This window comes from Eretmochelys imbricata, chromosome 10 (assembly GCF_965152235.1).
Source record: "Eretmochelys imbricata isolate rEreImb1 chromosome 10, rEreImb1.hap1, whole genome shotgun sequence".
NCBI classification, from domain to species: Eukaryota; Metazoa; Chordata; order Testudines; family Cheloniidae; genus Eretmochelys; species Eretmochelys imbricata.
Genome location: NC_135581.1, coordinates 30929386 through 30951002, shown reverse-complemented (window position 1 = coordinate 30951002; position 21617 = coordinate 30929386). Strand labels below are relative to the sequence as shown.

At 45.9% G+C, this 21617-nt stretch overlaps 1 protein-coding gene across 1 annotated transcript in view; it reads right to left on the bottom strand.

Moving 5' to 3' along the window:
* The window catches only part of GSG1L (GSG1 like), a 118624-nt gene that overhangs the window by 37284 nt on the left and 59723 nt on the right, over positions 1 to 21617 (bottom strand). The window contains exons 3-5 of the mRNA XM_077828796.1: positions 20180 to 20332; positions 10531 to 10642; positions 6522 to 6710 (exon numbers count right to left, since the gene is read on the bottom strand). Coding sequence (XP_077684922.1) covers positions 6522 to 6710; positions 10531 to 10642; positions 20180 to 20332 — 454 coding nt within the window. The remainder of the gene's footprint in view (positions 1 to 6521; positions 6711 to 10530; positions 10643 to 20179; positions 20333 to 21617) is intronic.

Below are 21617 nucleotides of genomic sequence, written 5' to 3'. Positions count from 1 at the left end.
GCGTGATTGTGGTCTGTGATTAAGTCCTGAAAAGACTCAGGGGATGACCTCATGACAAGGGGATAGTGGAATCGTTTATTGGTATTTAGAAACAGAGGAAAGACCAGAGCAGAGAAATGCTGTGAATCTGTGTATGGTACAGACAGACTAGGAAATAGTTTTCATAATATCTGGTAATCAGGCTGGGTTATAAAGTTAATGGAATAGTTCTCTCGACTGCTGGACTCCTCCAAGTTGCACACCCCCCCTAGAACAGCATAAGGTAAAATACTCAATTAGCTGTTCCAGTCTGAACATTCCTAGAGCCTTCACTCCCAAGAGGCATCATGCTTTATGCAGGGAGAATTTGCTTTGCTTAGAAGCCATTGCTTAGAAAGTTCTTCTGCTTTGACACTGTTGGCTTGAGCTCAACATTTTATGCCCTTTACTTCCTTGTGACCCTCTTATTTATAAAATCTGGGAGCACCTGGGACACTAGACTTTGCAGTAACACCTAATCTTTAGAATTCTGAGTAGCTCCTAATTTAATTTGCTTTAGGCTTTCTCACAGTCCTGTCATTTCAGTTTTGGGAGCATTGGGGGAGATTTTCAAAAGTACCAAGGTCAGTTTGGCCTAACTCCTATTTGTGCTGTTGAAAATCTCTCCCTTAGTGTTTGTTCCAAGGTGTCTAAAAAGCTTTGCAGGCACAGCCTAAGGACAAACAATTTGGCTAAGGCTTCCAGAACTGTTATTATGGAAGCACTGGCCCTGCTTCATAGTTATGGCTGAGTTGAGTTTTGTACTTAGAGCAAGGATGCAACCATGACAAATAGACACATCCTCCATAAATGCAAAGAGTAAATGCTGTGCATATAAAATGAGTTTTCTGATCATGTGCTAGTAAATCTGTTTATTAGTTTGAGTTAAAACTAATTAGAAAATAGGTCCCTTAAGAAACTTAGCACTCAACTGTCAGACTCTCCTCCCGCACGCCCCCCCAGAGATCTCAGTAATGAAATAACACTTCAAACGTGCAAAGTTAATAGTGATTTTGCCTTTATTATTCATAACTGACAGTTTTGTCTTTGGCAGGGGCTAAAGAATAATGTAGCAATTAGAGCTGGGCAAAATTTTTCACATTAAACTTTTTCAATGAACAGATTTGATGACACCAAAACGTTTTGCAAATTTGTCATTTTCACTTAACTGTTTTGGTCAGGGAAAAGCACCTAAAATACCCAAACCAAACACTCCCCTGTCCCCCCAGAAAACTAAATGTTTCTTCTAACATTTCAAAATGAAACATTTTGATTTTTTTAAATGATTGTTCCAAAATTTCATTTAGCTTAATGAAAACATTAAAAATTAAATTGTTGGATTTTTTTATTTTTGTCAAAACAAAACTTAATTTGACCCAAAACAAACTATTTTTTCTTTTTGGTTTGCTGAAAGTCAAGTGTCTGATATAAAACTTTAATTGTTCAGAATTAGAAAACCTAAAAAAATCCATTTACCCAACTCTACTCGCAAAATAGAGAATTCTACAAATTGCTCTTTCAAAATGGATGCTATCTTTATTTTTCAGCATCTGTGAAAGATCAACATCCATTATGCAGAAAAATGGGAAAATGACCCTTAATCATTATTTCTTTTCACTTCATTGCACTAGGTCTGCTCAACAGAAAAGGAGTGGCGGGAGAGAAATTAAGCGGTGTGCACGTGTTCATATGTACCTCTGGGGAATGTGGGGATAGGTGGGAAAAACTGTATGCACACATGAATGCAGGGAATTTGAGGAATGGATAATTTGGTGAATGTGTGCATAAAGGAATGGAGGGGGGATGCAGGAGTAAATAGGAATTTGACGGGAGGAGGGTGCGGAGGGAGGAATGTAGAGGGTGCAGGAGGGAGGGAGAATTTTACTTATGTATGTGTATGCAGATGAGGGTATGGGCTAGAGGAGGTGTGGGGAAAGGGGTGTACACTGACTTGTGATCTTCTGGTGATACAAAGCATCTGTAAACCCAAGGTAACTAGCCAGTACATGTTGGCTGCTTTGCATTGCTCCTGACTGGCAGAAATTATCCAGAGCATACTGGTGAATCTGGCAATAAATTACCAGATTACTGTGTATCTTCAGGTCATTAGAAATATTACATGGTTACATTCTCTTTGAGTTTCTCATTCTGTATCCACATGAATTTAATACTTTAAAATAAAGGAAATTAAGATGACATTGAGGCTCAGTACATATAACTTAATGGTAAAAGTTACATGAAGACTGTAATTATCCCAACACCTGTATAAGGAGTGCTTGTGGCAGGGTAAGTATGTGTGTGGAGGATGTGTATGTGCTCTAGAAAGGGGGTGTGAGTGCTTGTGTGAGCATTGCATATAGTTAGGAAAAGCTTTCTAGTTAGGGATTGAAAATACCAACACAGTAAAGGCAGCTAAACTCTGGAATAGGCTTCCAAGGAAGGTTGTGAAATCCTTGTCACTGGAGGCTTTTAAAAGCCAGTTAGACAAACACCTGTCAGGGATGCTCTAGATTTACTTGGTCCTGCCTCAGCACAGGGGACTCGACTAGATGACCTCTCTAGGTGCCTTCTGGCCCTACACATCTAGCATTCTATTTTATATGAGATGCTGGAGTGTCTGGGGTGTGGTGAGGTATATGTGAGAAGAGGAATTGTCTGATTCTGGAGGGGGTATGAGCTGTTTGGGTGTAAGGTGGGACATTTGTACATGGAAGAGGTGGTTTGGGTCTGGAGGATGCATAGGGGTTGGGCAGTGTTTGGGGTGAGCATGGTGGGGTGTGTGAAGGGGGTTGTCTGGGTCTGGAGAGTGTGCAGAGTGGTATGTGTGTAGTGGGCACATATGTGGTATGGGAGGGTTTGGTGTGTGTGGAGGGGGAGGGCTGAGTCTGCCGGGCATGTGTATAATGTGGGTGTGTCTGGACATGTAGGGGTGTGTATGTGGTAGGTGGGGCTGGGTTTGCAAGGCACGTGTGGGGTGTGGTCTGGTCTGTGTGGGTGTGGAACAGGAGTGTGGTGTGTGTGTGTAGGGCTTGCGTGCAGTGTGGAAGTACTTGGGGGTGTGGCTTGATGATGGAGTGGTCTCAGTTGTGGTGTGTTTTGTCTCCTAATGTCTTCATAATACTGTACAGTCCAAAGCATGATAAGAAAGACCCCTGTCAAAAACCAAGGAACAAATCTTCATCCAGGTTCTGATCTTCCCAGGCAGGAAGATCTGAATAGCCTGTACCAAGCTGGGCATATAGCCACATGGCCAGTGTGTTCTGGCTAGAGAAACAATCTTCTCCCCTAAAGAAGTCATCCCATATAGGGGAGAATGAGGCTATTAAATGAGAGATAGCTACATGGTTTCATGAACACCTTTGCCATTATAAAACACCAACAGACTGTTTCTGGGAGTATGCCCTGTATGTAGGGAGGAGGCCTAGAAGTAGAATGTCTGTTTCAAGCACATGGTGTGATGTATTCAGCAGTTCTGATGTAGTCACACACATTCACGCTCTTCCTCCAGAGTGCCCCCTGAAAGACCACTCAAACCCACATTCCCAGTCCAGTGAACTTTTGATTGGAGAGCAATACCTACAGCAAGGGGTTCCCCATACCAAGAGATGTCCCACTCATTCAATCTTTTTAAAAGATTAGACTATTGCTTCCTTCCACAAACTAGAAGCAACTTGGATTTTGGAGAGGGAGAAACAGCGACCCTGGAACTTTGAGCATTAAGGAAAGTTCAATATTGCTAATGTTCTGCTACAAATGGGATAAAAAGCACCATCAAAACAAACATGCAAGGGTTAGAATTGTTAATCTGCTATACAACTCACTTGGTCTGCTTATCATGCAGGAAGGACTAGTAGTGATGCTATATAAAATTGCTTAACACTTCCTATTATAATCCCATTTTTAATCACTTATAATTCTTTCACTTTAACAGTTCAGGCAAAAATGTTCCATTCTTGCTCTCTACCTCAGGGTGAATTTTCCTGGGAAGACTCACCAAAATTTAATTTGACAAAATTAACTTTTTAATGACTTTTTTAAAAAGAGCTAGCACCTTTTGGAGCTTGTAAATTGTCTTGCAAATTGATGTCAGAGGGGCCTTTTACTGTTCTAATAAAACTAAATGTGGCCCATTTATAAGCCTCAAAAAATCACCATTTGTACTGGCTGAGTAGAAGTTGTCATAGGTTTGCTGCCAAAAATCTCTGAACAGTCCATCTGCATTAAGCATGCTGCCTGGCCCTGCTGAGGCATCTCCAGCATTTGGAAAGAACCATGCCTCCAGCCAGGACAAAAATGGCTCATTCCCCTCCTGCTCTCTGCCATCAATATCTCTTCACCTATGGGAAGGTGCACCACTTCTAAACGTGTGCTCCCATGCCTTGCTGAGCAGCCTGTTTGTTAGCTTCCCCCTCCAGATACCTTTTAAGCTAATGAAAGGTACACTGAGCAGGGAATCTGGAGACTAGTTCATATCTCATCTCCTTCACTGACTGACATCAATATTTCTAGGCTGCTTTTGTTTTGAGCAAGGCCTTTTGCCCTACCTGAGGGGGAAGGCAGGTATTCCTGCAATTTCAGATAGAATACAGATGTGTTAAGGTCACTTCCAGCAGAGCTGGGACTAGAGTCTAGCTTTCCCACGACGGACTTCCATCTTGGCCAATGAGCCACCCTACTTTTCAGAAAGTCTGCCAAATCTATGTGCTTGTCCATGCTGTACGTAAAATGGAAATTCTCACATATGTAACCAACTGTTTGAGTGTGCTGAGCCTCATGAGTCATTGGAAAAAATTAGCTGCAAGTTTTAAGTGTCCAGCCAATCCACAGTCCAGCCAGGTGACCAAGGCAGGTCTATAGGTTGCTAATGAAAGCATCTACTCAAGTCTGCTCAGTGTTGCTACCTGGTTGGGGATGCTCCTTGCTAGCTGGCAGTTCTGATAGATTGCATCTGCTCAACCCACAGTTGGTCACTTAGCTTGTGTTGGGTGATGTGAGGGGGCAGTATGGTCAGTGTGTTTGCAAGGGGGTTGGGTGGCATGTGAATGTGTGAGATGGGTGGTTTGTGGGGGGAGTGTGTGGAGAAGATGGCAGGGGACGGTTAGCATATGTAGCAGAATGGCAGGCTGGTGTGTACTTGTGGGGTAATGTGTGTATTACTGGAAGAGGATGGGCTGTGAGTGCTTGCAAGAATGGGGCTGTGGGTGGTTGTGTATGGAGGGAGATGGGTAGTGGGGATGGGGAGGATGGGTGGTGGTGTGTGAGGGGGTTGGTAGTGGGTATGGAGGGGGATGTGATTTGTAGGCAGTAAGTAGGATGTGTGGGGTATGGCTAGGAGGATCAGTGGGTGTATGCAAGGAAGGCTGCAGAGCATGGGGGTGTGGTTTATAGATGGGTGGGGTAATGTGGATTTGCAGTGTGTCAAAGGAACGGGCAGCAGGCCCACTAGCGGAGGGGGATCAGTGCATATGTTTATGGGTAAAGACAAGTGTGTGTTGGAGGGGGATAGGTGGCTTGTGTATATGTGGAGGAGGACAGGGTGTGTGTTAGTATGCAGGGGAAGGGGGGCTGTGTGTGTGGTGGGGCCAGGTGAGTTGTGGATATGTGAGCATGGAGTGTGGAGACTGGGAGATGGGCAGTGGATGCAGGCAGCAAGGGAATAAAGTATTTGTTCTGGGTGCTCATGTGTTTGAGACTGAGTGGTTGGTGCACATGCTGGGGAAGGAGGGGGGATGACTTCATCCTTCTTAGGAGGAAGTGTGCATGTGGCAGGGGTGTGTCAATGGCAGGTGGGTTGTGCCCACAAGTGGTGGGGTTGATAGGTGAGGTGTGTGTACAGGGCAAGGAGGACCAGTTCTGTGTGCACATGCATAGCTGAGGGTGACTGGTGGTAAGTGTGTGTCTCAAGGAGGATGTGGAATAATGTAGGGGTCTGTGTTCCAGGGGGAGAGTATGCAGTTGTCCCTACTCCCAAAAGCTGCACATTTCTGACACTGGGTCAGAGCACAATGTCTGTTGCAATGGAGAACACATTTTCAAATTGAAGCCAAGCATTTTCACCTCATTCCAGCAGGACTGAGCCCATTTCCAGAGAAGCATCTGTACTGCCTAGATTCTGAATGGCTTTTTGCAAGTAGATGCTCCCAGAGCAGGGGCAGCTTCCTTTAGGCAAAGGGAAAATGTCATTTTCACCAAACACTGAGCATTGATGTAAGACTTTCAGGCTACACACACTAGGAGACAAGTCTTTGCTTCCATTTGCAACATCGCCTGCAAATCAGACACATGCCATTGGGAGCTTGCCAGTCCGCCTTTAATGAGTATATAAGAAGTGGCATACGGGGGGACTTCACAACATTGAAGAAAAAAACACTAGTCAAGCAGAATCCTGTGGGCTTCTCTTTAACATGGTTCTTCAAGTATCTCAGACTCCACCTAGATCTACTGAGGTGGGCGAGATCCCAAACTTTGAGGCTAGCAGTAGAATCCACAAAAACCTCCCTGACCCAGAGACTGACTGCACTGACCTTTCTCTGAAGTACTTGATTGCCTCCTGGTCTAGGAAGGTCTGCTCCTCTCGAAAGCCCTGCTCAAAGATTTTGCGCTTGTGTCTGAACTCAATTACAGTCTTAGTGTAAGAGTTCAATGTAGTGACTGAGGCAGCCATGCAGCAGGTGAAAGAACCCCACGCCAGACTGTGGAAAGAAAAACCAGCAGACAGAACGGGGTTAAGACAGCAGCCCACCTTGGGTTTCTGGAGGCAAGAGACACATGTAAATGGAGCATGGTCAGGAATGACCAACATATTAAAGAGAGAAGATGGATGCAGTAACAAAGATGTAAGAAGATCTCTAAGTTCAAAAGCTGGTCTTTCACCAACAGCAGTTGGTCCAATAAATGATCTCACCCAACTTGTCTCTAACATCCTGGGACCAACATGGCTACAACAGATTTGACTCATTTTACTTCAAGAACTCTGACTAGAGCTAGACTATTTGGTTCAGCCAACAGCTTCACCAAAAAAAAATATTTTTGGTCAAACAAAACTATTCACAAGTTTGGGTCAATAGATTCAGCTGAATAAAAAAATCAAAACATTTTCAGAATGTTTTGACTTTAATTTGAAATGACATTAAGAATTTTAGCTGGCTTTTTTTAAAAAAATTTTGGTGTAGGGTTAACACACTGAAAATCCAAAAATTTCACTTCAGATCAAACAATGTTTTGTTTAACCTGAAATAGGTGTGGGTTTGTTTTTTCATTTTGGCCTTTGAACTAAACCACGATTATTCATTCAGCCCGATCTCCATAATGCAAAGCAGGATAACTTGGGCTGCGATTCTTATCCTTGGCAATGAGAAGTCCTGTCTGGTAACATGGATGCCACAGTTGAGTGGGGTGAAATTTTTCAAATGAATAGTTTATTCCCCAAAAACGCAGTTTCAGTTGACCTAAAACTATTCATGAATGTGATATGAATTCATTGAATGGTTTCAGGTTTATTTGTATTTTTGGGACTTCAGTGCTATTCACAAAACAGCAGTAGGAAGAGGTGATGCCCACCTTATCTGTCAGTGATTAGAGACCTTACGTGGGCTGTGGGAGACCCCAGTTTGGCTCCCTCCTCTGTCTAATGTGGGAGTAGGATTTGAACTGGAGTCTCCTACACTGAGCTATAGGGTAGCAGGAGGCAGGTTTCTCTGGGTATGTCTACACTTCACTAAAGGACCTGCAATGCAGACAGCCTGGGTCAGTTGACTCATGCTCACTGTCTTGGGTTGTGGGGCAATAAAATTGCAGTGTAGACCCACCCACTCCTGCACAGGGTCTCAGAGCCCAGCCTGAGCCCAAATGTCTCTGCAGCTCTTTTTAGCTCCCACAGCCCAGCCCTAGGAGGCTGAGTCAGCTGACCTGGGTTCTGAGATTTGGTACATGGGTTTTTTATTGCAATGTAGCTGTGGGAGCTATACCTGAAGATCTTAATTTTCATGAAATCAACACCTGAAAAATGTTGGAAATTCTGAGTTAAAGTTGCATTTAAAAGAAATCCAGACAGGATAAGACCTGGAAATGTGCAGCTGACACCCAAACAACCTTAACTTTTCCCTGCAGCAATGTAATAAATTAATCGTACTTGAGTATGTATGGTCCTAGATTAGATTAAACTGACTTAAATACAACTAGGAAGCTGAATTCCAATTCCTGCTTTAAGTGCAAAACTCCACTCAATATTAACTATGCTGCCATGACCTGCACCTCCATAACACTGGTTGCAATTAGTCTAGTTACCTATACATCCCCATTGCTATACTATCTGAGCACTTCACACCACTCCCATTTGAGAGAGGGCAGTATTATTCCCCCCATTTTACAGAAGGGGGACTGAATCAAATGAGAAACTATGCAATTGTATAATGTCACACAAAGCTTGTGACAGTCAGGAACTGAATCCCCACCCTCTAAATCCCAGCCACAAGATGACCTTTCCTCTCCTGTATTACTTCAGTGGGGTGTAGGCCTTCCTGCTGTATAGGCCAGACACTCAAACACTAGAACTGTATTTAAAAGGAAGCTATAAATATCCTATATATAATTTATGTTTCTGACAGAGGTAATCACACTTCAGGGCATCATCTGATCCCCAGAGGGATCAAGGAATTTTCCCCTACATACAACACCTCACAACTGGCCTGAAGGCCATGTGGGGTGTGTTTCGTTTCACCCTCCTCTAAAGCATTACATGTGGGCCACTGCCAGAGGCAGATACAGTTGTCTGGTCTGTTTAGCAATTATGTCTGTTAATCTGGAAGGCAGAAACATGGTTTTAGGGTCAGAGCAAGGACCTGAGAGTCTGATACGCTGGGTTCTTTTCTCAGTGGTGATACTGGCTTGTTGCATGGCCTTTGGGAAGCCACTTAGGCTCTGGCCTCAGTTTCCCAAACTACAGAATAAAAATATTGATGTGCACCCCTCTCCATGGGGCACTGGGACTGATTTGATGCTTCTAAAGTACTTGGTGGCCATATGATGGGAGATACTCCAGAATGGCAACATTACCATGGAGATAAAAATGTTGTTAAGCATGAGACTGTCTCTCAGTCATTCAGGGAAGCTTGGCAGGAGGCTGTAGCTATAACACAAATCAACAACTAGGAACCTGAAAGTTTGATTTTTACTTTAAACGTGTGAAGGTTTGGGAATGCCCAGTGACCATGACCTGGGCCATGGCACCTTCAGCCTCTCCCTCATGGCTGTGTCAGGCTGCTTCCTGCTAATCACTGAACTGACACTCACAACTAGCTGGCCCCTGTACATCCAATTTGTAGCTAACAGTGTGAACTCGTGTCGGTGAGCTCTGAAACCAGGGTGGGGGCCACAATAGCCTCCTTATAACCCTTTGAAAGGGGGTGAGGGAGGCTAATAGTTCTTTGCATTGGAACACAGGAGGGATTGTGGGGGATAACAATTGTGGGGGGGCTAATTCCAGCAGTGGGAGTGGAGGGCTAAAAATCCCTTGCATTGGAATGTGGGATTTGGAAGAGGGGGAGGGCTAATCCCTTGCCTCACAATGTGGAGGGGGCTAATCAACTGTATTGAGGTGCGAGGGGCTAAGAACATCCTGCCTCTGGTCCTGGAGGGTTAATAATCACCTGCCTTGGGATGTATGTGTGGGTGGAACGGTCACTAATCCCCTGCCTTGGTGTATGCAGGGATTATTGTGTCCACACCTGCCTGATTTGGGGAGTAGAATTAAAATATTACTCAGTAATAAAAAAAAATAAAATGTAATAAATTACAAAGGAAACCCCTTCCTCAGGCTACACAGGACAATGCAAGATGTTGAAAGTTGTCAAAACTGCCTGTGATCAAAATATTCCTAACTCTCCAAATTCTCCTGTACTAGTCAAATGTGCCAGTTCTACTAAAGGGTAGGATAAAACATATTAGGGGGCTTCTAGGCCAAGCCATTTTTTTTCATGAGCAAAATACATTTGGGAATCTTTCCAAAGCCTCCACCCACCCCCCCACACACTACATTAAGTTATCTCCAAAACAGTTTTGTCTGATTTGCCTCAAACCTTCCAAGAAACTCCCCCTGGGTGCTATTGTGAGATCCAAAGACACCAGGCCTCCCACTGCCACATAGGGGCATTGCCGCTTCTATAGAAAATTGCCCTGTAAGGCACAATTGAGCCTAAATTCAGGAGACCAACATTTCAGAAATGTTATGGCACCTAATTCAAATGTATACACTTAATGGAACTGCTCTCAGTGGTGGTAATTGTGGCTGCAATTGACTTGCAAGAGATCATTTTTATTTGCAATTATAACTAGCCAATGCAATCCCAGTTATTGTACATCCAATGTCCATGATCAACTGTGAGTATTTTTGCACTTGGAAATGCACATACAATTTCCTGGAGATTTAAGACCATGTTTGTAACCCCTGCACTGATATCCATAATCAGACAATTTAAGAGTGAGAAGAAGATCCTAAATGAAGGAGACACTTACCAGAAGGACCAGCCATAGTCCCATGAATGTGGTCTCCAATCTTCTGGTCCAAGGCTGACTGTCACTTGGAAAACTTGGGTGTACATCATATGAGCCACCATCCCCAAGAGACCTGGAAAGCAGGAATGGCAATAAGAACATTTTTCCCGTTTCTTTTCTATCCTTCCTGAAGGAGCTTCGCCAACTCCAGCAGATGCTGAAAGCTCCTGCAAAATAACCCTCTTAGTGCAACCTGCACCACTGCAGAAAAGGCAGCACATTGTGGGCAGAGGAAGGGAGCCATTCAGGTTTTGTTATTTTACAACAGTCTGAACGGTGCAGGAGTGCTGATGGTACAAAGGAAACCCTTTGAAGAGCTTGCCAACACATTAATGTTACCATCAACCTTGCTACTGTAAGCCAGGTTCTCTCTGGTTATGCTATTCAGGTACCAAGCTGAATGCTTCCATTGGTTGCTCATACAAGGTGATGTTTCCAAGAATCATATAAACATCCAGCCCCAAGTGTCCCTTGTGAGAAGTTGTTCTTGTTTATTATATGTATTACTATATCACCTAGGACAGTGGTTCTCAACCAGGGGTACATATACCCCTAGGGGTACATATACCCCTAGGGGTACACAGAGGTCTTCCAGGGGGCACATCAACTCATCTAGATATTTGCCTAGTTTTACAATGTGCTACGTGAACAGCACTAGCAAACTCATTACAAACTAAAATTTCATATAGACAATGACTTGCTTATACTGCTCTATTACCATATTTGTATTTCAACTGATTTTATAATTATGGTAAAAATAAAAGTAAGCAGTTTTTCAGTAATAGTGTGCTATGACTCTTTGTATTTTATGTCTGATTTTGTAAGCAAGTTTTTAAGTGAGGTGAAATTTGGGGGTACACAAGACAAATCAGACTCCTGAAAAGGGTACAGTAGTCTGGAAAAGTTGAGAGCCACTGACCTAGGAGTGCTAGTCATGGCCCAGGATTCTATTGTGCTAGGTGCTGTACAAACAGAGCAAAAAGACAGTCCTTGCCCCATGGGCCTTACAATTTAAGTATAAGATGAGACAGATGACTATAGACTGATGGGGGAGCACAAGTAGGTAATGAGACAATATTAGTCAGCATGGTAGGCAGTGGTCTCTGCACACCAGCAGCCCAACTATTGTCCAGGTTTTTGGAGGCATCACCGCAAAGGAGAATTTTGAGGAGGGATCTGAAGATAGCTAATGAAGTAGTTTGGGGTACATTCACAAGGAGACTCTCCCAAGCATGGGAGAAAGCATGAAGGTGTTTGAAAGTTTAGCAAGTGGACAGTGGAGACTGGAATTGTGGGGCCACTGTAGGTGAGCATCAACAGCTCAAAAGCAAATGAAGGATGATATGTAGTGTGAGGACTGACTAGAAAGTAGAGGACTGCTTTTGGGGCAGGAAGAAATTCATTAGTAAAAGGATGCAAATGCAGCATACCATGTGCAGTATTTGAGACTGACTGATCATAACATGAAATTTATATATATTGTGATAAAGCTCTGTCCTTGTCTCTGTTGGTCCCACATTTCCTGGCAGATTTCACTAGCCTCAGAGGCTCACTGTGACCCTCCACGTAACCTCTCTCTCTAGAGACAAGGGTCACAGTCTACTGAGCCATTATCATCATAAGCCAGTGAGGGAGGTGAGGAGAAGCTATCCTCCCTTGCACAGTCTCTGTTGTCTCCCAGTCTCAGTGATTAATCGGGGTGGGGGGCAAAGCTGGGAAGCCCAGGCCCACCCTCAACTCCGGGCTCCAGCCCAGGGACCCTAATAGTATCGGCTATGGTAGCTGACCTTTTAGAAACATGACACGTACAATTCCCTGGGCTACTTCCCCGGGCTACTTCCCCACAGCAGCCCCCACTTCCTCAGGCTCCACTTCACCCTTACCTCAGGGCCTCCTTCCTTGTGCCTGATATGGTGTGTACTGCTCAGTCTCTCCAACAGCACAACTTCCTCCCACAGCTCCTGACATCCACACTCACCTAGCCAACTGGGAGGCTTTTAACTAGTTTCAGCCAGTCCCTGATTGGCTTCAGGTGTCCCAATCAACCTAGCGTTCTCCCTGCCTTCTGGAAAGTTCTTAATTGGCCCCAGGTGTCTTAATTGACCTGGAGCAGCTGCCATTTCACTTAACCTGGTACCAGGGATTTGTTTAGCCTGGAGCTAATATATCTATCTCCCACTACTTTTCTATAGCCATCTGGCCTTGCCCCAACACAATATGTGAAAAACCTCTTCTTAACAGAGACAGTTCCAAATTGCATAAAGTTACACGCAGTATAAAACGTCTCATGTTTTTTTGTACAGGTCATTTGCTTGAAGACACTCGAGTACCAAGCACACATGTTGGCCATGAAGGGCTGGGATTTCTGAGAAGATGAGAATGTCATCTAAATAGATCATTATGAACTGCTTCAGAACATCTCTAAAGATGTCATTCACAAAGTGCTAGAATGTGGCTGGAGCATTGGAAAGACTGAAGGGCACAACAAGGTATTCAGAATGATCGTACTGGCTGTGAAATGCTGTCTTCCACTCACTGGCATCTGGAATACAGACTAGACTGTAAACACCACAGAGATCAAGCTTGGTGAATATTTGAGCAGAGCCCACCCTCTCCAATAGTTCAGTGTTCAAAGGTAAAGGGCATTCATTCTTGAGGGTAATGTTCATGGCTCGACAGTCTACACAAACATGCAAAGGGTATATTAGGAAATACTATTTCACTAGGAGGGTGATGAAGCACTGGAATGGGTTACCTAGGGAGATGGTGGAATCTCCATCCTTAGAGATTTTTAAGGCCCGGCTTGACAAAGCCCTGGGTGGGATGACTTAGTTGGTGTTGGTCCTGCTCTGAGCAGGGGATTGGACTGGATGACCTCCTGAGGTCTCTTCCAACCATAATATTCTATGAAAGAGCTGTACTCTTTTTGACAAACAGAACTGGAGCCCCTGTGGTTGATGTAGATGGATGGTTAAAGTTTTTTGCTAGGTCCTCATTGAGATATTCCCACAGGGCATGGAGTTCTAGCTCCAACAAGGGGTAAAACTATCCAATGGAATTTTGGCCCCTGGCTGAAGTTCAATGGAGCAATCATAAGACTATGCAGGGGTAGGACATCAGCATTTTTTTAAAATCAAATACGTAGGCAAAATTTCAATATTTTGCAGGGATTGGTGAGCTGTTACTCCTTGAATTAGCTGGACACAGAAGGTGGTGATCTTCTTCTCCATGCTAGTTTCTCATTCCTTGCTGCCTGACTCTGCAAGACACCATTGCTGGCAGTAGCCTGACTTGAACCATACCTTTTGCATCTTCCAGGAGATATTTGGATCATGGACCAAGAAGCAGGGGATGCCAAGTATGATGGGGAAGTGAGGTGAGTTAATAAAGTTAAATTGCAGGGTTTCTTGGTGGTCTTGTATTTTGACCCAAAAAGGCACAGATTCGAGGGCGATGAGACTTGAGGATAGCATGCTACCATCAATCGGTTTCACCAGGTGTGGGGCAAGCTTTCTTTTTACTGGAAGCTGGGTAGCCCTAGCAAACCCAGCGTACACTGAATTAATAGAGGCTCCAGAATCCACAGGTGCAAGTTGGGTGCAGCTCACCTTAGGTCTGGAAGGGATGCAGAGACAGAACAAGACTAACAGGTGGGGATGGCAGTGATCCACAGCTGTTAAACTGCACGTTGGCAGAAGAGGGGATCCATTTCGGAAACCTGATTCCATTATTACGTCCAGCCACAACCCCCTTAATGGGGCTGGACACGGTTGTTTCCTGGATCTGGCGCAGGTCTGGATTCAAGGGCATAGTCAATGGTGAAGTGACCTGCCTACCACAGTACAAGCAAAGGCCATTCCATCACCAATACTTTTTCTCACAGACAATGAGGTGTCTGGGCATTATGGGCTGCATCTAGGGGCAGTCGGAATGGGACCACACCCAGACTTGGGTTGAATGTATAGTCTTTTTTCATGGCACCATTCGAACAGTTGACTGAACTATACTTACAGATTGACAGTATACGAGTTCAGCACTGTGTGTGCTTTAAGTTGGGGGCAGCCCAAAGCTCAAGATCAAACTATTGATGAGATGTGGGTCAAAATGGACTCAGTCTGTTTAGTTTAGTTTTACCCAGGGACCCATGGGACACACTTAAAACCTTGAGTGACCCAGATTGATAACAATATTTAAGAAATTGTACTTAGTGAATGGGCCAATGCAGAAAAATTAAAGGGTTTCCATTCCCGCTATTTTATGTGCTTTAAAGCTTGGTTCTTGTAAATGCTATAAAATCCAAATGGTTAATTGGATTGCTTTGAAATTTGGTGTGCCCCATGGGCTGCACGGTAGTGTTAGGGATCCCAGTTCGACATCATTTTGATGCCTGGAGATCCCCTCTGAAACCAGTTCCCTTCTGTTGCCTTGGACTACTAAGCTGAGAGAGACTAACCATTGGCTGAATCACACACCGCAGTGAGTTTGATGAATCTGAGCTCACCCTTGATGGGTTTGAACCCACCCTTCAGTTACCATAACTAAGGATAAATTAATCACAAACCCCCACCTAAAACAAAAGGAGTGGTTGGAGATTGGCTACAATTTGTGAGTCATGGGTGGCTGTTTATTCTGGGGGGTATGTAATCAAAGTGAAAAGAGTGAAATGCCTGCAACCTGCATGGAAACTTTTTTAAAACACTGCAATAGAGACTCAAATTAAATGTATACCCCAACTTTAGAAGAAAAAAAAAAAAGGACCAAAAAATATCACCATGGCAAAACAGAGTAAAAGAGGCGGTTAGAGGCAAAAAGGCATCTTTTGAAAATAGGATTTGACTTCCAACTCAGGAAAATAGAATGGAGCACAAACTTTGGTACTTCAAGTGTAGAAGTATAATTAAACAGGCCAAAAAAAAATTTGAAGAGCAACTAGCAAAAGGCACAAAAACTAACAGCAAAAAATTATTTAAGTACATTGTTTGGCAGGCTTCCTGCTTCAAAATGAGCCACTGGATGATCAAGGTGCTAAGGAGCACTCAAGGAAGACAAGCCCATTGCAGAGAAGCTGAATGAATTCTTTGCATCAGTCTTCAGGACTGAGGCTGTGAGGGAGATTTCCACACCTGAGCCATTCTTTTGGGTTGACTAATCTAAGGAACTGTCCCAGATTGAGGTGTCAGTAGAAGAGGTTTTGGAACAAACAGATAAATTTAAACAGTAATATGTCATCAGAGCCAGATGGTATTTGCCCAAGAGTTTTGAAGGAACTCAGATATGAAATTGCAGAACTACTGACTGTAGTATGTAACCTATTGCTTAAATCAGCCTCTATACCAGATGACAGGAAGATAGGTAATGGAGGTTTTTAAAAGAGGCTCCAGAGGCAATCCTGGTAATTACAGTCCAGGAACCTAAGTTCAGTAACGGGAAAATTGAAACTATAGTAAAGAACAGAATAATCACCCACATGTGCGGAGGGTTGAGCCCCCCTTTAGGGAAGGCTAACTCCCAGCTCCACCCCTTCTACCCATGGCCCCCCAAGACGCTCTGCCCCTCCCCCACAGCTGGAGCCACAAGTCGTCTTCCACCATCCCCCGCCCTCGGCTTGGAGGAGTCCCAGGTGGCCCTCCCTTCTCCAGAGGAGGCCCAGGCTGGCCAGAGGACTGAGCGTGCACCCCGCCCTTGGCTGGAGTCCCAGGTAGGGTTGCCAACCCTCCTAGATTGGCCAGGAGTTTCCCAGAATCGGAATCCATCTCCTAGTGGCTACTGAAACCAATCCCTGAAATTTTAATAGGCTGCTAAAAGTCCAGTCAGCGCTATAGCGGGGCTAAGGCAGGCTCCCTACCTGCCCTGGCTCTGCGTGGCTCCTGGAAGCAGCCAGTATGTCCCTGCAGCCCCTAGGCACGGGAGCAGCCAGGGGTTCTCCATATGCTGCTCCCGCCCGAGTTTGACTCCACAGCTCCCATTGACCAGGAATCACAGCCAATGGGAGCTGCGGGGGCAGTGCCTGCAGGCAGGGGCAGTGCACAGAGTCACTTGGCTGCCCTTGAGCCTAGGAGCCGGACATGCTAGTTGCTTCTGGGAGCCACCTGGGGTAAGTGCCACCCAGCCGGAGCCTGCACCCTCACCCCCTCCTACACCCCAACCTCCTGCCAGAGCCCTGCGCCCCCTCCCGCACCAAAACTCCCTCCCAGAGTCCATACCTTGCATCCCAACCCCCTGCCCGAGGCTCAGCCTGGAGCCTCCTCCCACACTCTAAATTCCTCAGTCCCAGCCCAGAGCCCGCACCACAACCAGCTGCCTCAACCCAGTGAAAGTGAGTGTGGGAGGGACAGCGAGAGATGAAGTGGGGGGGGGTGGGATGGAGTAAGCAGGGGATGGGGCCTCGGAGAAGGGGCAGGGCAGGGATGTGGCCTTAGAGAAGGCGTGGGGAGGGGCAGGGCAAGGGTGTCCAGGTTTGTGCAATTAGACAGGTGGCAACCCTAGTCCCAGGCCAGCCAAAGCCCCAAGCCCCCCTCCACCTGCCCAGAGCAGCCCCAGGACAGCTGCAGCCATGCCAGCCTCTCCTCCTCTCCCCAGACGCCAAGATGTTGTGGGGAAAAGCCTCTCACTCTCCTCTGAAGAAGCTTTTGATATGCCCCATGCAGATTCCGGGGCGGCTGGGCAGCGGTATTTACTACTCAACTTCCTGGGTTCATGAGTACAGGGGTTGGACCCTACCCCCTTAATCTGGGCTGGGGTCTTGCGGGCCTTGCCTTTCAGGGAGGACCTGAGGCCTTCTTTCTGCCCCCAGGCTCTGGGAAAGTCCTGCCCCTTTGGATGGGAAACAGAATGGGTATATTTCATGCATATCACATCTCTAAAGCCTCAAGAAGGAGGATGGGAATACCCACTGATATGAATGCTGCAGGTCACACATCTCAGAGCTATGGTTCCAGGCTGTATTCATCTCCATAGGGTATTCTCATTCAGCTGAGAACACCACACTGAGATGAATGGGCACTTCCCACCTTTCAAAGCCTCCTCTCCTGCAGATGGTTGTGTAGAAGAGCTCTTTCCTGCCATCGTCCCTCTATCCTTCCTGTTTAAAGGATGATGTTTCTAAAATCCACACATGCTTGCATAGATTATGCTGAAATTTGCTATGCCTTGTGGTAGTGCAGAGTAGGGTTCATGACCCACATTTGGGGTCATTTGAGCCAAGGGTTCTGGAGATATAAGCCCTGAAAAAATAGCAGTTTTCAAAAAGTTTCTAGGTGGGTGTTTTTTGCACAAAGCTGCAGCTCAAACTATGGCTGTGATGCAGAACAAAATAGTCTGTCGGTCAGTTTTAACCCAAGGTAGTACATGGCACCCACTAAGGTTGTTTCTTTTTTTTTTTTGGGTGGGGGGGGGAGAGACCCAAATTGTGAATGGTATTTAAGAACATGTTCCCTTCTTCGCTTGCATAGATGTGCAGTCTGGAAGGATGGCACTGTGCATGCACCAATAAAGAAAAAAAATCATGCAAGGGTTTCTATGCAGCCACCTTATGGTTGCCTGGGTAGTTTGTGGGAATGTGCCAAAGCCAGTGCCCCTGGTGAACACCTCACCCCTGATGTTTCTAGTGTGAACTTTTGGTACAACTGAGCAATAAGATTTAAAAACTCGCATTGCTTGCTACAAGTTGTGTCTCTTATAATATAGCATGCTTTTGTTTTATGGGGATGCTTGCTGTGAACACAGCCGAGTTGTCAGCAGATAGAGAATCTGGGGAGGGGACAGAGACAGGGAGAGGAGTTGTGGCTACAGAGCAGTTGGTCAATGAGGATTGGTGATAAGCAAGCCTTGGATTGGCTGTTTGGGGGAAAAAAAATTGTATTTTACTAGCCTTTGGGGGTGGGGGCAAGTGGCTCCTTCCTGCTCTTGGGGCAGATTAATGAGAGGGTTCCAAAGACACATAGCATGGAGATTTGGAATTGACAGTGCAGGCATCTTTACCACTGAGCAGGGGCGGCTCTACCAATTTTGCCGCCCCAAGCAGTCGCCGCCGAATTACCACCATGCCCGGAAGAGTGGCAGAGCTGCCGCCCAAAAGCCGCCGTGGTGGGAAGAGTGGCGGAGCTGCTGCCGTGGGACACGGACGGCTGCCCCGTTCTGAATGCTGCCCCAAGCACCTGCTCGGAAAGCTGGTGCCTGGAGCCGGCCCTGCCACTGGGGGAAAAGAAATATGTGCACTGCCAGGTTTGCTTAAAGGGTGGATTCCAGAAGATGGAATTTTCTCTTTGCAATCACAGTAGCAACAAGGAAGTCAATATTGTAATTCTCCCCCTTCACAGTGAAACAGCTGTGAAATTCCCTAGCACAAACTGGAGTGCTGCTGAGTTCATTGTGGCCATTGGCGAGAGAGAGACGACGGCTTGCTGTCCTGCACTCATATCTTCTTGGTTTTCATTTGCATGGCCCCACACGTACAGGCTGTGTGAGAGGGAATCACACACAGGGTCAGATGGTATGTTTCAAGAGCATGTGGCCATCCTCACCCTGCTGAGATGCTCCGTCAAATTCTGTCCTAGTGCAAGAGTCACAGTTTAGGGTTCCAGCAAGTTCAGGAATCAGAGAGCTGGCAGGGAAGCAAAGCATATTAGGGATATACCAGGAACCCCAGCTGCAGCATTCACATGCTGTCATCAGACCCTCACTTTCACTCTGGTCCAGAATGCATGGTTGGGAACAAAATGGTTCTGTCTACACTGCAGCTGGGAGCATGCCTCCCAGCCGGGGCAGACAGACTCATGCTACCTCTGCTCAAGCTAGCACACTAAAAATACCAGTGTGGCCATTGCAGCATAGGAACTGGCATGGCTTAGCTGCCGGAGTGCAAGCCTGGCTGACCCCTTGGGTCCAAGCTCAGGTGGCTAGCCCATGCCACAGCTTGCGCTGCAACATCCACGCTATTATTTTTAGCATGCCAGCACAAACAGTGCTAGTGTGCATCAATCTACCTGGGCTGGGATGCACACTCCCAGCTGCAGCGTAGACAAAGCCTCACACAGTTTAGTCTGCTGGAATCTGCAGCCAGCCTGAGAGAATAGATCTGAGACGCGTGAACTTCCCCATTCATGTTCATGGAGTTGTTCCTGAGCTGTCCTTCGGTAACACCAAGTTTTCTTCACCCATTGTGGCTCCTAAGATGCTTCTCCTTCTTAATTCTCCTAATGCATCAGCTAGACCCTTTTCCTTTTTCCTGCACTCTCTAGTCCTCTGTTTGTTTTTTAACATGAACATTAAAAAAGGATTTTCAAAAACACACCTTCTCGTTTTCTATTTGGTGACCAGGAGGGTGATGCTGAGAGACGAGGTTCATAGATGGCATAATCAGGGCAGTCTTGGTGGTGTAGGAAGATTAACAAGCATGCCATCACTTTGGATTTAGTGCCAGATATTTTCAGTTCTAGGGGGCTGTAGGCAGCACTACTGTGCTGACCTTTTCCCAAAGCTCTAATGAAACTGGGCGAGCCGCACATGGCCGAGAGGAGCCCGGCAGCCCTGTGTTTTCAACCTTTCGAAGTTTTAGAATCTCACTTCGTTGGATGTCCCAGGCGGACTGAGGAATGGAAAGGTCCCTTACCTGACAGCACAGTGAAGACTGCAGCAAAGGCATTTAGCTTGAGCCCATCTATCACATTACTCGAATGAAAGAGCTCTAGGCACATGAGGCTGAACCCAACGACTAACAGCATGATGTACAACACTTCAGATACGACCGAAAGCCACAGGACACCTGAAACACAGAAGAGAAACAACCGGAGGCTGCTTTTAGTTACCTCTAACATAGTCCAACGTTGACAAAAGCACAGTGATGAGAGCAGGAATATGTAGCGCTGTCTTGTGCCATTTAAATGGGGCAGAGAAAACGCTTGAGGGAAAGTACATGTGGCAGTAAAGGGGGCTGGCCTTGTGGGTGAAGGCTTTGGCTTGGGACACAGCTGCTGTGGGCTCAATTCTCAGCTGAGCTCTGCTAATGACTCTGTGTGATCCTCAGCAAGTCATTTAATCCCTGTGTCTGAGTTCTCCGGCTGTAAAATAGACATGATTTCATAATAATCCCCACCAGAGGTGGGTGCGAATAAAGCGTTGATGTTTGGGAAGTGCCGGGGACCGGATGGGAAAATGGACAAATGCCTCGAGGCATAAGTGCTGAGTGGTTCTGAGACAGAATGATTTAGTTCGGTGAGGTCAGAGAAGCTCTAGGGCTCATGGTCTCCTAAGAATATGAATGGCAGAAGCAGCAGGCACTGACTGTGCAGAGAAAGAGTTGGTAGGGCGCTAGAACCATGCAGTTAGTGCCAGCCCTGTGTTTGGTTGAGTCCGACAGCTGTGCAATTGCCCTGTCCCACTACGTAGCGCAAATGAGTTCATTGTGGCGTTGGGTGAGAGAGAGAGAACGACTTGCTGTCCTGCACTGTGGTATCGTCTTGGTTTTCATTTGCATGGCCCCTCAGGGATGGGCTGTGTGAGATGGAGTCTCGGCTCAACGGCCACTATTCAAATTCCCGTTCCTCCCAACATCTGGGTGGTGCTTATGTCGCTTTTTTCCATCTGAAGATGCCTTCTGCATATTTCTTTGGAAAGGACGGCCATTCTCCAATCAGCCCCAGTATGAAGCAGAAACACTGGAAAACTACCGTTCTTGGATGGATGGATTTAAAAGAAACACCCTTTATACCTTTTCTGGAGCACCATTGCAGGATGGTGGGGGTGTTCACTATGCCTACATTAGTGGCACAGGATCCAGCAACTCCAGAGAGACTTGCACTGACTCAGTGCTGTGTTGGCAACTTGATTCAAGCATCAGTTGACTGTCAGGTCTTTCTACTGCATGGATCCACGAGAGCAAAATGCACTAGCACCAGCCATCAGACACTAACTTAATTTCCTAGTGCAGGGGAATTAATGAGAGAGAGCGCGCGCGAACCTCCTGTCTTGAAGGTGACATTGGAGATGGAGAGGCAGTAGTGCTTAAAAAGTGCATTAAAATGTTAGGTGACATGAGTCTGAATTGAGAA